Here is a 16,784-nt window from a genome sequence, read left to right on the forward strand (position 1 = left end):
GCAGAGAGTGGCAAGACTCCCACCCAATACACTTCATGCTGTTGCTTGCAGAGAGTGGCGAGACTCCCACCCAATACACTTCAAGCTGTTGCTTGCAGAGAGTGGCGAGACTCCCACCCAGTACACTTCATGCTGTTGCTTGCAGAGAGTGGCGAGACTCCCACCCAGGACACTTCATGCTGTTGCTTGCAGAGAGTACCAAGACTCCCACCCAGTACACTTCACGCTGTTGCTTGCAAAGAGTAGCCAAGACTCCCACCCAGTACACTTCATGCTGTTGCCTTGAGAGAGTGGTGAGACTCCCACCCAGGACACTTCAGGCTGTTGCTTGCAGAGAGTGGCGAGACTCCCACCCAGTACACTTCATGCTGTTGCTTGCAGAGAGTGGCAAGACTCCCACCCAATACACTTCATGCTGTTGCTTGCAAAGAGTGGCAAAGACTCCCACCCAGTACACTTGATGCTGTTGCTTGCAAAAAGTAGCAGAGACTCCCACCCAGTACACTTCATGCTGTTGCTTGCAAAGAGTAGCCAAGACTCCCACCCAGTACACTTCATGCTGTTGCTTTGAGAGAGTGGTGAGACTCCCACCCAGGACATTTCAAGCTGTTGCTTGCAAAGAGTGGCCTAGACTCCCACCCAGGACACTTCAAGCTGTTGCTTGCAAAGAGTAGCCGAGACTCCCACCCAGTACACTTCATGCTGTTGCTTGCAGAGAGTAGCCAAGACTCCCACCCAGTACACTTCATGCTGTTGCTTGCAGAGAGTGGCGAGACTCCCACCCAGTACACTTCATGCTGTTGCTTGCAGAGAGTGGCGAGACTCCCACCCAGTACACTTCATGCTGTTGCTTGCAGAGAGTGGCGAGACTCCCACCCAGTACACTTCATGCTGTTGCTTAGAGAGAGTGGTGAGACTCCCACCCAGGACACTTCAAGCTGTTGCTTGCAGAGAGTGGCGAGACTCCCACCTGGTACACTTCATGCTGTTGCTTGCCGAGGGTAGTCAAGGATTCCGCCCAGAACAATTAATACTGTTGCTTGCAGAGTGTAGCCAAGACTTCCGCCCAGCACACTGAATATTGTTGCTTACAGATGGTAGCCAAGACCCCTGCCCAGGACACTGATCTTGCAGAGCATAACCAAGACTCTGTTCCTTGACTTTCAGGAGGTAACTATGGTGAAGCAGTGAAGGCTTATACCAGGAAGTGGCATGAAGTTTGCTAAGTCAGAGCATTTATGTTAGGAAAGTGTCATACCTCACATTACAAGGCGTATAACTTTAAAGCGTCCTACATTTGCTAGTTATTACAACCACAGACACAGTTTCCGGAGGCACAATGTTTAATTGTATCTTATTTGAATGCAACAGGAGCAAGTTTGGATGGGTTACAAAGTGTGAAGCATGAAAGAGTACCGCACTCTCTAGTACACACCTGCTCAATGGGTAGGCGGGATATTTCAGAGAAAGCAAAACAAAAGGTACCTCTTTGAAGGTCTCATATTGACAGCTTAACATACAAGACGGCAGGACACAATGCAGTACATGACTATGTTACAGGGCATTTTATAGCTGGCTAGAAGTGACCACTTCCTTAGACTTACTAAGGGTACTGAGACATAGGCACAACCTAACATTAAAGGAAGCCATGAAATGCAACATTAAACATACCAGTAACTCATTGGAAGCTGCACTCTCTCCTGTCTGCCTTCTTACAACAAGCATCTGAAACAAGTAGTATAGCAAACGTTTTACAGTCTCCGGCCCGCTCCTTGTAGCATGTGATTCGTGTAGTGTTCACAGTCTGGTTAGGGTACCTACATGATACAAATTGTGAGGATAAAAGACCAGAAAGCCAGACATAATGACAGTCTTTGTGACTTTGCCCAAACACTCATCTGTTCCAGTATTTGAGATCCATTATACAAAAAGTAAAATTGCAGGATTTGTGACAACAAATTGTGAAATAGAAATTATTTCCAACTCACAGAGTAACGTTTGTGTCTCATTCTGACACAAATGAAAGACCACCTGATTGGGATAGCAACCCATGGGTCAGTTACTGACAACTAAATGAGGCCTACATCACAAGTTATGCATAATCTTTGCCGGGTAATGGGAGTTACTGAGCCACTCAGGATTACGGGTAATGAAGAAAACCCACAGGCCCACATAGTTTCCACCAGACACTGCTCAAATCAGCAAAAACCTCTGGATGAAAATCCGGACAGGATTGAGGAACAACCGGGAGACTCTAATGTATTAATTCAGATTCCGAATTCCTAAGTGGACCCTCAGAGTCCAACTCAAAATAGCTCAGTGTTCGTGACCTTCAGAGATCCACAGGTATCAGCATATCCATGAGCCTTAATTACCAGGGGAGTTAAAAGGACATTCAATCGGAGGCCTTGGGGTGGTCCCCGATTCCCAAAGGGGGAACTGTTTCTGTGGGACAGGTCCAATTCAGGAATTGGGGGTAAACGGCTTCGGGAACAAGACAGTGCTCCACAGGACTACTGCATGTTCTCCCCCCCAATGTCCTTCCTTCTTAGTGAACATTTATATTTACAGTTGCCAAGGGACACCGACCGCTTTAAAAAAAAAAGTTCATCTGAAGGAATGCGAACGCATGGATGGTTCTGATGTCCCAAGTAGGCCCCCATCCCTGCAATCACAGGAAGATCACATAACGTCACTTGCCTAATTAATATTCACGAGACAGAGATTACAAGACCTCCTGTGGATATTTATTTTAGTGGTCTGACTGAATAATACATCAGTCACATCGCAGAACGAAGATCTGTTCGCAAACCATTTGTGAATTTGCACACAGTGGTTTGTGAAAGGGCTCACACACTGCAGTGGTGACACTCTACAGGCTCTCTGGAGGTAAGATTTGTTGAGAAGGTGAACTGTGAGACAGGAGGGGTGCTCATCAATCGCACCGCTCCCCTGGCTGCAGCAGGCCTGCATAGCTAAGGAAGCCATCCCAAGCAAGTTGATGAAATGGAAAGATGTCCTTCTAGCCACCATATTGTCACCGGTGAAGACAACATTAGCCGAATTAGTGAGCTGGATTCCACCCACCAAGACAAAGTCCAGCCTTATTTTCCACTGCAGGAGATGCCATTTCCTCAATTCCCCCCTTGTTTACTGACGTTTATAATGACGTGTTTTACTATAGTTTAATCTAAGTTTAAATACATAAGACATTGCTTATATCGTGGAACATCTTATAATTGCAATAGACTTCAAGATGACCGCAGAATCCTCTAGACTGAGGCAAGACTCCACCACAAGCTTCCATGAGTCTTCCAGAGAAGCCGTTCTCTGCATGGAAGTCTGAGTGGATGTCAAACAACAAACTGTGGCGCGCATTGATAAAAGTTAGGGCTGGCACCCACGTGAGGCAATGCAAGGTAGTGCATGCAGCCATTGCTCGTGCTAAACTGGAATAAATGTGCATCTATGTGTTTTAACAGTTCTGAAGAAAACTACGTAAAGGGCCTTTCCTAAACTAAATATGAGCAGCTACAGATGCAGAGGCGTCTTCGCCACTAGAGGGACGTCTCTAAGCTGGTAGTACCTTCTCAACCGTTCAGACTGTGGTCACTTCAATCAATAGCCTGATTTTAATCATACATTGTAAATGGGCAATTGAGGGTGATCTTTTCCTCTTTGGTACCCCTGGAATCAGCATGTCTTCAATTTGTACACTGATAATACGAATCGGCCATGATGGGAACCTCTGCCGGAGATACCATGGTTGGGAAGTTATCGATATACAGTGCAGTCCAGGCACCCAACCGAATATCTTAGGCTCTTTAGTTGCAGTCACATTATGGACAGAAACGCTTGTTCTGGGTGAACATGGTACCATTTCCAGGTGTGCAGAGTCCTTTCATCTCAGATCGTAAAATTCTGGCTGACTTTTGCCCCAAACCATCTTCATTTGCAGTTCACCATTTATCTGCATATTGCATGTGATGTGCAGGTGGCAAAATGTCAAACCTGGCCAGGAGGAATCCTGAATGTGCCATAAAAACTATTAGTCCCTACAGTTCTCCAAAAGTGCCTTTAGTTGGATGCACACTTGCAAGATCCAAACTTGCTGACTGATGGCCATTGCAGACCCCGGGGTCGGGTGTTCCTAATGGTCAGGAGATCATGCTGTCTAGCCAGTCCTCTAGATCTTCTTCCGTCACTTTAGGGGTTGTGGTGGGCTGCTCAGCAGAGGAGACCACGTTGTTGTCTTCAAGCACTTCTGCTTGAGGAGGTGTAAGGGGTACTGAAAGAAAAAGCAGAGAAATGGTTAAAAGAGAATGTGGCGCTTTTCCAGCAAAATGGCAACAAAAATAATCAACGTTTCAAAGAAAGACAAACGTGGTGATTTATCTTGGCTGGCACAATGCACATTTCAAAGGCTAGACATAAACTCGTATATGAAATATTTCAAAATATAGGGCAGCACTCGAGTAAATGAGATCTATGGCGGTTCGATACCCATACGAGGGTGCATCAATCTACTTGCACAGTGTATCTTCTCAGATGCTTCTTCCCCCATCTCTGCAATCAGCCGAAGACAAGAGTTCCCAAAAACACTGTATGGAGGAAGGCTGGCATTTTACTGATACAGAAAAGAACATTAATCAGAATGGCAAGGGGAGGAGTTCAGTTCACCACTACAGAGCAGTTATTTCTAACCATGTTCAGTAAGTCTGATCTGATGCCACCTCCACAATGAGCCAAAGGGAAGGTACTCAAACACAGCACAAAGGAAGGCAGGCCTTAAGGACAGGCTACATCTACTCTGAAGCATACTGGGTCATCCACACTGATCAGAAGGGAAAGGTTCTTAAAAACAGTCTGAGGAAATGTTGCAAATTCATAGCTTGGTGGGTCTTACACCTAAACATGAGCAGCTACAGGGGGGAGCAAGACCTCTCAACTATGACAGAAGCAGCCAATTCTATTTGGGGCTGATATGTCGGATATTGTGTACCACAGCATAGGTTTCTCACTGCTAATGAAGCACCCATATTTTGTATTAGGGTTAGTATGTATACACTATTACTCTGCCTACCCCGGAGCACTACTTAATTTGTAAACAAAAAAATAAGTGCAAAGGCCCTCATCAGGAGGTCACGCAGCTTGCACCCCCCATTGCCCCGTCAGCGCAGCCATCACAGTACCTACAAAACTACTAATCATCACAATTTACACTGTTTGAGGCCCCCAAATCTATACGAATGGCTTGGGCAGCGGTATAAGTAGTTTTTAATATACATTAAATTAATAAAACATCGATCGTCCCGCTTATGTCTAAATCACCCAAACAGCACAACCATGTGGCAGCTGTTAAAAGTGGCAGTGTTGACAATTAAGTGCCGGTGCCGAGCATCGGAAACCACCAGCTCAAATTAAGCACTGCCCTAGAGCTACAGAGACCGGATCTGAAAAAACACCAGGATTGAGGAGGTGGGAGGAGTGTAACCATTACAGAAGCAGTCATTTCTGAACCTGGGTTGCATGTGTGCGCTGATGTCTTCAGCCACCTCTAAAGGTTTAAAAACACTGTTTGGCAGGCAGTGGGCATGTCACCACTAATGAAGCAGCCATTTTTAATTGGGTTTGGAATGTCTGCTATTGTTCAACACAGCATGGAGTACAGTAGGCCTCTCCCCGCTAATGAAGGAGATATTTTTAATCGGGGTGATACGTCTACACTGATGTTCTTTGTCGCTCCCGTAATGAACCCAAGGGAAGTGTTCTGAGACACACCATGGGGAGGTTGGGCCTCTAACCTCCACGGGGCAGCCATTTGCAATTGAGTCCGCAAAAGCAATAGTTGAATGTCACTGTCGTTTGACGGCTGCTCAGCAACCTTTGCGGAAAGAGCAAGGGGTCTCAGAGCAGCTCCCTGAGGACATGTGTCGACATCATTAAAACACTGACTTAATTAGCTCTCGTTTGTAGGCACAGTAATGAAGGTTTTCTCTTTTAAACTTATACATAGTACTGTACTAATGATAAGATTTCAGAACCATGTTTCTTAGCACTCACTTTATAACCCAGAACTGAAGGAAGGAGATGATGCTCTGCCCACACACAGTGCCAGCTGGTGTGCTAAACGTGGGGCACATACCTCCTTACTGCAGGGTTGTGACAGGACAGTCTGCACATGTCGGGAGGCTCTGCCTTCAGATTAAACTTTGCATTGAACTGCATTATAACATCTATTTAGCACTTTCTACTCCTGGAAAGCTTGCCTACATGGGTAGCACGCTACAATGTGTAGGGTGTGTGGTTGGAAGAGAGTTGTCTTTGATTCAATCCTATTTAGTGCATGATTTCATGTTATACATGATGACGACTGAGGTGCATTTATCGCAGCACTTAGCAGTGTGATAGGTAAAGAAGTACAAGAAACAGGCGCGCAGTTTATAGTCATCAGTAAGCCCGCAGCTTTGACAAGCTCTGTAGGTCCAGTTTTTTATTACTTATGAATACATTCTACTGAGCTGATTTCGGCATAGGGAGATTTTTCTTTACATTTTTGTTCCTGAGCAGGCATATCCTGGAGGAAGATCTGCTACGAAAGACTTGGCTACAATCATCACATACGTAATTATCATTGTGAGATGTCAACAAGCGGTCATAGTATGTATTTAGTTGGGACCTACTGTAGCGGGCTGAATTGGAGTCCTCTGGTGGCCAGCGGCAAGTGGCAGGCCTCTACTGTTATTCTATGCCTGGTCAAATGATAATGGATGGTTTGTTGTTATGAACTGATACAGCACTGGGTGGCATATGTGGTCTCCAGCGGTGTTCCCAAATAAGTAACCCAGCAGAGTTGAAGCCTTGACGAGACTGTGACTTAGACTTCACTCTCCACCGGAGTAACCATGACATATTAGCTGAAATGTATTAATAACTCAGTTTATGATCGATAGGCAGGTGGTATAAGTATATACACCTCTTATTAGCATGCATTAAAATATATGTCCAGTGTGTGACAGTTGGAGTGGAACCAAGGAGTTGACATTATATTAGTAGTGATTTCCCTAGGTCCTGAAGATAGCTAATAGGGGTATGGCTAGAAACATGTCGGCCATTTGGGAATTAGGAACTTTGCATAGTTTTTTTTCAAAAAATACCCCCTGCTTTTACCCATACCGACTAGGGGTCAGAATAAGAACGAAACCTACAAGCTAGGTATTTAAAAAAAAAAGACTTCACTCCAGCTCAAATAACCCCCCTCCTCTCTCCTATATTATCTTTTTTTGTCATTGTATAGTCACTCAAAGTGCTTCCGGGCAACCTGTCGCAGCACATACCATTCCCCAGCAGAAGAGGAAGGACCCAATGATGAAGCATGCCACCAAGGACTAACCCTGTTGAGTGTGGGTTTTACAAAAAACCTTTTTGCTTTTTCTTAGGGAGGGGTAGACTCCTTAGAATTGCTGGGTGCTTGTTTTGTGTTATAAACCAGTTTTGGAGGATGGATCCAGCTCATTCCTCGCACTCCCTCGTTTTGTTTTGGCACCGAGTGATAGACATGAACTGCAGCAGTTCTGTCTAATGTGAGTGTAAATGGGCCAAGCAGTATAAATAAATTATTATGCAGCCTGTCTGAACTAAAGTCGACTGCACAACATCTGATCATTCTCTGCATGTTGGCAACTGCGTGACACGTTTCTATGTTTAGGTAAGCTGTGAAGGGTTAACCTGTGTCTAAGGCTGGGCATTATTTAGTCATGCAAATTCATACTTAACCCACCTGGCCCTCACTAACGCCCAGGCTAGACACAGGTCAGCCCTTCACAGCTTACCTAAACATAGAACCTTGTCACACGGTTGCCAACATGCGGAGAGTGTGCTGGTTGGCCTGATGCAGATCTTTGGATTGTAGATTGTATTTGAAGGAGAAATTATTGTTCCCAATTCCATCACAGGGTTTTGGGATGATCTAGTTATTTAAGAAACATACACGTTTTCACCTCTCTTTTAAACTATAAGTGCTCCTGCATGCCTCAAATCTTGTCTGGTAGTGCTTTTCAGAGTTTGGTGGCTTGTACTAAGAATGTGGTGGCTAGTATGGCAGTGGCGCTTAAGTTACTACTTATGTAATTATATATCTGTAAGAGACATTAGTTACTGATAGATTACTAACCTTAGAATATCCCCAGGCGTCAGCAGTACCTCCACGCGTCGGAAGGTGGCGTTGTGCGGCTCCGCATCCGTCGCTGGCGTCGTAGGGGCCGAGATGACATCATGGAGACTACTTAGGCACCACCCATGCGACCTGACATCAGTTCTGTACAGAACTTTCCACGCCAGGAACCAGAGCCTTGCAAGAAACTGACCACTAGGGCCCTGAAAGGGATGGCCGTAAACCTAGAAATCAGTTCGCAGAACGGGGAGGATGAGTGGGGCAGTAAGGAATCTATCACTAACTAATGTCTCTTACAGATATATTGTTACACAAGTAGTAATTTGTGCATCTGAAAGAGACACGTTAGTGATAGATTCCTTACCTTAGAATAAATACCCCGGCAATACCAACCCCGGAGGTGGGTCTGCGAACAAGAGGACACCAGAAAGTCACGGAGAACAGAACGGCCAAATAAGCTATCGCTCCGGACTTGACTGTCAAGGCAATAATGATTGGTAAACGTGTGCAGCTAGGCCCACGTAGCTGCCTGACAAATGTCCTGCAAGGGAACGCCGCGTCCCAAGGCAGTAGAGGCTGCCGTTGCCCTGGTAGTGTAATGTAGTTCCTATTTTCCCTATAGGCCCTGCGCATTGGAATAACAAACAGCAGTGTAGACGTAGGACTGAGGTCTTCTAGGTCTCTACTGACTATGTTAGACTTAATTTAGGTTTACGCCAGCTAGCTCAGAGGTCACTGGAAACTTTCTTGACTGAATAGGAAGTGATCAGCTTCCCTGGCTCAGACAAGAAGGGATTCAGCTTCCGACAACCGCATAAACATGACAACTTTGCTCCCTCAGAATAAGAGTCAATCTCTAGAGTTGTGTGAAAACAATAGACAATTATTTCACTCAGTCAGACGTCCGTTCTTAGTTTCACCAGAGTGCAGAGAAGAGAGAGACGGGCGTTTTCAATAAAGGGTATGATTTATTGAACAGTCTTCCTTCTCATGCAAGAGAAATGGATTGCCACTATTGCAATACTTAATATAAAGTAAATTACGTACAGTAAAAGGAGTATTATGAAATAATACTGTAAAAGCATTGATATGGTTTCTTAGCCATAAGATACTTAAAATGAATAAAATATATACAATATATACATTCATATATACATTGGCTAACTACCTCAACTGGTGCTTCTAACTACGCCTACCCCGGTGTACCTGACCTAAGCCTAATACGTGGGAGGGAGTAAGTAAGTAGCAGTTTAGGTTAATTTGGTTTTGCCAAGAGTCTGATCCAAGAATTCTCTCTAAGGGATTAGTCAGCACCGTACCTTTTGGAATACAATGTAGGAGGTCTGGTATCTCACTCTCAGGACCGGATATCCCAGTTGTGAGAAGTTGGCCCGATATGCAGCGTTCGCTATTCTAGCGACCGCTATGTATCGTTCCAACGACCCTTATGGTGTTTGGTTGTAAGTCAACCTATAGACCAGCTATCCTAGTAGCGTGGATACGAGCAGTCTAAGGCTAAAGACTCGAGAGGGCGTGTTAAGCCAGCTGTTATACCATCACATACCCCTTGAACACCAAGTGAAAGGACACCACACAAGTGTTATGAAAATAAACAGTATATTTATTAAGAATCACACAGCCCTGTACTCTTTATGAGGACAGGGTACTAAGCACAAACCAAATCTCTTAGGAAAATACCTCAAGTGCACAATTAAAACAAGTGTCCGAGGACACGGAAAGTTTAAGGTCTCGGGCGGACCCGATAAGGCAAGTCGGAAGCGAGGGACTCGGGACCCTAGAGTAAAGAGGCTATGCAGGCACCGAAATGCCGAGTTACCTAGCCACGAGGGCTGCGGCTGCACAAGTCTTACAGGCGTCGGGGTCTTCGCTGACGAGCCAGGAGCCGGAAGAAAAGGAGTTGCTGGCCGGCGACCAGTGATGAATAGTTCGTAGAGATCCAAGCCTGGATCAGAGATTGATGATACCTGAAAGCAGAGGGGACCAAGTTCGTACTACTAGCCAGTAGTCAGAGGGTACCAGGAAGGCACCGGTTGGCCGTCACCTCGACTAGGTGAGTGGGCGACGCTAGGCTCTGCAGTCTCACGGACCAGGAGGCGTTGTCGGCGACCACGGTGGAGGTGCGAGCTGTCCCACGGAGGATGATGCTGTCGGCGTCGCTGGGCCCAGGATGGGGCAACAAGCCTTGGCAGATCTCAGGGCCACGTGGTGGGCCTAAGATGGCGTCTTGAGTGGACCAGGAGGGCCCGGGGTGCTTCTCGCAAAGATGGAAGCAAGGGCCAGTCTGGAGCAACCAGACCAGCAGTGTTGATTGTCGGATGTCGTCACAGAAGGGCACAAGCCAGCGGCTAGTGACCAGACAACGTGCTGAGCAGCGAGCAGAAGGGCCCCACGCAGATCGTGGAGATGCTGGGAGACTGCACTTTGGTGCTGGAGCGGCTCAGGGTCGGGGCTTCTCGGACCCCAGAGCACTCACCAGAGAATTGCTTCGATGGTCGTGCTGGTTAAGAGCGTGCAGGTTCTGATGATGGCCGGTCCCTCGAGGTCTCGTCGCACCCACAGATCACAGCTGAGCTGATGACGTGGGTAGAGGTCAGAGGTGCCAGGGAAGCCGGTTCTCGTCGAGCTGGGCCGTCGGATTCCTTGAGGAAGGACTTACAGCAAACCGCAGAGTTCTTAGATGGTGCCCGCTGATGCAGGGTGACTACTCCTTAGTCACAAGGGAGAAATCTTGAGAAGAGTCTCGAAGTCCTTTCGTAGAAAGTATTCTTGATTCAAAGATGATCTAATTTGGAAGGGTCCCCGCTCTGGTCTTTATCCTAAAGAAAGGGGTGGGTACATGACTAGGTCCTGCCCTAAGGGTGGGACCAGGAAGGGGGGTAGTTACACCCCTCTCCCCTGCCGGACTTTCCCCAGGCCAGGGCTGGCGCCCCTGGAACTGGTTCTGACCGGCAGATGCGTAGTGAGCACCGGGGTGCCACTCCGCAGTCACCTTCTCGCAAAAGCCCTACCTACCCAGAATACACAAACCCTGTCTGGGACGGTGCGAACACCGCCCTCGACAGGAAACCCTTTGTCCAAGCTCTCCTCGCTGGAAGGACTCCCAGCAGCAGGAAGTCAGACTCGTGTCTGTGGTGGCAGCATCCATTTTGTGGAGCTGAGGCTTTGGTTAACTTTAACCGGGGTTCACAGTTACGTACATGTCGTGTCCCTCTAGAAGGGCGGAATGCTAACCTCGTCGCCAGAATTGGTGAGAGGGCAGCATCCCGATTCGTATGACACCTTACTCGACATGCCTTGATAATGCGACACCGAAGTTACCGATGTGGTACGCGTTATCATGGAACAGCCATTGGGTCTTGATTCCGCAAGCTGCAACCGGGCTCGGCTCGGGCCAGAACCTAGTTCACACGAGCCCACGCACTCTGCCTTCAGGATTGTCAAGGCCTGCCATAGGAGTGACTGATAGGAACTCGGGTGTCCATTGTATGGTTAGATATAGAGCTACTATACCTAAAGCAAAGGGTGATTACACGACTTTGCCCCAGCTGTCACGCAGCCAGTTGTGTCAAATTTAGGAGGCCAGCCAGGGGTGGCATAATACATGCTGCAGCCCCTGGCGGCCCTGGGTACACCTATGCCCTGCGTTACGGGGTCTGATAAGGTGGCCCAGTACCAATTGGTAAATGCACCTAGGGTACATATCGTAATTTAGAAAGAGAACAGCCAGGCTGTGGGTCTGATTGGCAGGCCCACAGCCAGAGAAAGTCGTAAACCAGTGAAACAAAAGCAAAAAATCTGGGTGATCATAGGATTGCAGACCCTACTCTCCTACACCAGTCACCCGCAAGGGTAGGCTGGAAACGCCGGAGCTGGATTTTCTCGGCAGGAGAAAAGACAGCATCTTTCTCAACGCGTCAAAGAGGAGGGGCAGCGTTCGTGGGCTTCTCGCATCTGCTGGGCTCTCTGCAAGGGGACAGCTGTTCTGCTCCAGATTTCACCACCGTGTGTTTGCTTAAGGCAACGTTGGTATATTTATACCTGAAAGGTGCCGAGTTTGACGTAAGGTTTAGACATAAGACGTCAATAAAGATGTCACTAAGAACTGGTGGTTCTTACAGTGCCCGCAGGAGTTCTATTACAAATCAAAACAAAGCAAGCGGGGCTTTCCCAGGTTGCGGGGGGTTTGGTATGTCGAAAGAACTCTGTGTGCTCTCTAGGAATCTAAGGAAGTAGCTTCTGCTGTGTCATGGGCTGCAGAGGCGAGTTACTGAAATATGGCTCTGATTATTATGCCATTATGGGGACATTTATTGATTCTAGACGTATAGGGGCATAAGGTCACAATATTGATCGGGTTCCTAGATAAAACACATCACCCACTCCACGGTTTTATGTCCATCAATTACTAAAAACTAAGCAAAAAGATGCATGTGTATTACAACCCACCCCAAAAAAGCATTTTTGCATTTGAAATGGTGTATGCGAAATACACGGAAAGTTAAAGGTACTGTACGTTTTTAAGCAGTGTAATCATTCAAAAGTGCATATATATTCAGTTGAACGATTTGCGAAATTTACACATGAAAAAGTCTCTTAATTTACAGAAAGAAGGTCGAGACTATTTCATCACATATAAATGAAATTGCTTGTGAGTATGCTAGAGGCTGTGGTAACATATTGTCTCTAGATAATCTAAAAATAGAAGCTCTGTTCTTTATGAATAGTTCTACTGTAAGCAGAGTACATGTGCCAGAAAAAAGGTAAATATTTTGGAATTTTGGAAAAAATTTCATTTCAGGGAAAAATATAGTTCCAAATGTGTTCCGTAGCTTTTGTTATTTAAAGCTGAAGGCCAAATTCAGAGTTCATGGGAACGCTGTGTGCCGGTGGGCTCAAAAGTTATTCTTTTGGTTCGGGGAGAACATGACTTCAGATAGATGTGCAAAAAAACTGTCTATAGCTTCAGGTGAAAGTTCAACCATGGTTGAAAAGGCTGTTACCGGGCAGTCGTGAGAATGATTGCTATCATCGATTTCAGGATCAGCAATGCTCACAGAAGGTCGTACCTGGGTGATGTTGCTTTCATTTCTTGCTTCACTGCCACCACCTAATCGTAGCGCAGGAGTCTCAACGAATGCCGTAATCAGGATTGGTAACCGCTGGGGACAACACGATGCATGAGCCGTTACTGGACTTAGCAAAGTATTGACATCCATTGGTACTGCTGATTGTAGTGTAAGACAGGTGTCTAACACACATTCCTCTCCGCATAGCATACATCGAAGCACAGGTAAGATGCAGTTCTGCCATATAGTTCTGAATGAAAGAAACCAGGTCATGTTCAGATCTCTTAGCCGGGCTAATCCAAGGACTTTAGTTATGCGGTCCTGGTAGCGTATTGCTAGGATCGTTTCTACCATCGTTGCCGGAGTCATGTCTGCGTTTTGGCTTGCCATATCGGAGCAGAAGAGTCAAAAATAAAATCCCTGCTACGAGTCCCAAAAGTAGTGGTAGGCCACCAAAAACCGAATGGACAAAATTGGGAAAGATGCCCGGGACTGCTTCGAAGGGTGTTAACAGTCCCGAAAAAATTGTCTTAAATACATACGAGATACCACTGGCATTCGACATATTTAGGATTTGGCTGAGCGTTTCTACGAAATGCACGGGGCAATTTGTTGATAAAAGTGTATGTTTCTCTGCAGTTGTCCTTGCAACTTGGAGATCATACGTCTCTTTCGATGACGTGATGGGCACTGTTGTCTGTAAAAGCACAGACTTCATTCTGCTTAAAGTATCAATTCGTATAGAAGAGTTATTCAACGGAGGCCAAATCGGAGCCTCTGAGTCTCCAGTGCCGTTAGGATACAATGCTTGCATACAGCAAGTGACCATGGAACTGACGCTTAAGAGATATGCTTTCCCTGGGACCAAGCCACAACAGATGTGGTCCGTTATTAGAACGTAACTCCCGTTAGAAAGTTGTCTAAAGAATGGCTCTATCTGTGTTGCAGGTGTACCATGCTGGTGGCATGAAAGGTTATTTGAAGTCCCCTCACAGGCCCCATGTAAGTTAATACCCTGACACAGCAGTATACCGCTCAGTGATTGTTTACAATTCTTACCACTAAGAAATACATTCTGGTTTTTGTCACTGTAACACGTGTGTGTATATGGTAATTTCCATGTTGTTTTAATGTACCCTTTACCCAACCTTTCAAACTGGCCTGCTGGTATATACTCTTGGCATTTTTTAAATTGGAAAGTTGTTATCGGAATTGTGATAATTCTGTGTATTATCCATTCAATGACAGGTCTTTCTGACATTGTCAATGGTAATCTCTCAAGTTTTTCAATGCTCAGAATCGTATAGTCTGCTCCTTTCTGTGCCAAACTGATTTGTTCATCAGTAAGGTTAAAGATAGAAAACAATGACGTTGTGTTGATTAAACGCCATGGCACATAGCCTAAACGCAGGTTTTGCAACGTCCAGCCTAGCTGTACAATAGAACGTAATTGGGACTGGCCATGTTGTAACATTAGCAAGTCCTGGTATATTATATTGATAGCAGATGATACAATACTGTCCAGTGAATATATTCTGGAGGACATAGTCATTAACCCATTGTCCACAACAGAAAGTGATTTTTCCAAATTAATACGATCAATTTCTCGTATTTTCTCTGCTGTCTCAATTTGAGTCACTTTCCATGCCTCGTTGTAAGCAGCGTATATACTGGCCGCTATGAAACGTTTTTGACGCTGTTTGCGTGGTCCCATTATGAAATCGCGCAAGTCAGCACCATCTTTAAGTTAAGATAAGTGTTGCTTAATTTCTGCCAGAGTGGATGTTTGTAGCCATTCAAAGCATAGTTTCCCTACACTGTATGTTGTTACTATCCCTGGATGTTGTCTCTGGGAGTATCTAGGGTCCGGTCTGGTCATTTTTCACCCCTGTATTTTGTTCAGGAATCTATCTTGACATTTATTTGTGTCTGTGGCCAGATTAACCACTTTTTCCAATCAGGATGTGTTCTGTTTTGATGTAAAATCTTGGATACGTCTATCTCAATATCTGTGGTTGAGTTATCAGGTATTGGCTGTGGAATAGACGGTTTGTTTAAGTCTTTGATCTTGGCTAGGCCAAGACAGGTAGTTTGTTGAATTGTGTCATTCAAGAACATTATTTGTTCTGGGATCATGTAGGCTCGAAATAATGCTTCTAGGCCTTGTACCTGCCAATCTTTTGTACCCCAGATGGTTTTTGTTTCAATGTTGTTTTTCCAGAAATCAAAACCAAATGTAATCATTTTTTCATAAAATGCTTCTGAATATATCAATTTAGTATTTGTCAGCATGGTTTTTGTCCCTGTTTTATCTAACAGTTTATAATAAAATTTCTGATAGATACATCTGCCGTGTGGATTCCTCACCTTGTGAATATCCCTGTTGCGTCAGCAACATTCGGAAATTCATTTCGTAGCCTCGCGCCGACGTGGATAGGACGTCACAGAGACACGGCTCCGCTCGCGACTCCGCTGACGTCACCGACGCCTATAATAGGCCCACACCGACGTGATGACATCAGTTCCCTTTTTTCCGCGTCATCGACGCTAACGGTTATCGGGAATCTCTGTAGCCAACTGGTACTTTGTTGCCATTTTGTTGCAAATTTCTGCTTCTTTGTATCCTGTCTCTTCGACGATGTCTTCCAAGAAGACCGGCTTCAAGCCCTGCAGGGAGTGCGGTAAAATGATGTATATTACCGACCCCCATGATGACTGCATCTGGTGTTTGAGTTCCGACCATGATGTGGAAGATTGTTCTTCATGTCGGAAGATGAACCCGAAGGCCCTGAGGGAGAGAGAAGCCAAACTCCTGGTTGCGAAGGTGAAGGCTGGGAAGGAGAAATCGTCTAGGTCTCGTTCTCGAAGGGCGAGGTCGAGGGCGAGGTCGAGATCTGGTTCTCGAGAGAGGTCGTCTTCGAAGTCGGCGTCGGATCATGTTTCGAAGTCGAAGAAGAAACATAAGAAGAGGAGACATGAGTCCCGACGTCGGTCTGGTAAGGAGTCAGGCTCGAGGTCGAGGTCACCGAAGAAGGTACGTTCGAAGGTGGTTACTCTGGAAGTCTCTGAGCCTGAAGGTGAGGCCTCACCTTCGGAGTCGCATAGGCGGTCTCCCACTCCGGCTCCGAATCCTTCTCCGGCTCCGAATCCGTCTCCGGCGCCGTCCCCGGCCCGTGAAGAGGAAGAGGCTCGGGAGGATGTGGATTCTGCGCCTGTTGAAGAGCCGAATCCGATCCCTCCTCAGGACCGGCCTGATGGTTTTCAACCGCCCTTTCCTGCCCCAGGCCAGGACCCTTCGGCGTTTCTTAACGCTATGTATGGCGTCTTCTCAAGGGCGTGGTACCCCTCTGGTGCACCTTCGGGTCCCATGGGTCCTTTGGCTTTCAGCCTGGGAGTTCCTCACTCCTATCCTCCGGCTCCATTCATGCCGGCTCCGACGCCGCATTGGCAATTTCCGGCTCCGCCGAAGTCGTCGACGCCGATTCCGGCGTCGCCCGCTCCAGATCATCCTCAAGGGCATTCCT

At 46.4% G+C, this 16,784-nt stretch overlaps 1 protein-coding gene across 1 annotated transcript in view; it reads right to left on the reverse strand.

Moving 5' to 3' along the window:
- Window positions 1-1,325: 1,325 nt before the first annotated feature.
- AVEN (apoptosis and caspase activation inhibitor) overlaps window positions 1,326-16,784 on the reverse strand; it is a 1,005,515-nt gene continuing 990,056 nt past the window's right edge. The window contains exon 6 of the mRNA XM_086937037.1: window positions 1,326-4,288. Within this exon, the coding sequence (XP_086793163.1) occupies window positions 4,158-4,288 (131 nt within the window). The 3' untranslated portion in view covers window positions 1,326-4,157. The remainder of the gene's footprint in view (window positions 4,289-16,784) is intronic.

Source organism: Lissotriton vulgaris, chromosome 9 (assembly GCF_964263255.1).
Source record: "Lissotriton vulgaris chromosome 9, aLisVul1.2, whole genome shotgun sequence".
NCBI classification, from domain to species: Eukaryota; Metazoa; Chordata; class Amphibia; order Caudata; family Salamandridae; genus Lissotriton; species Lissotriton vulgaris.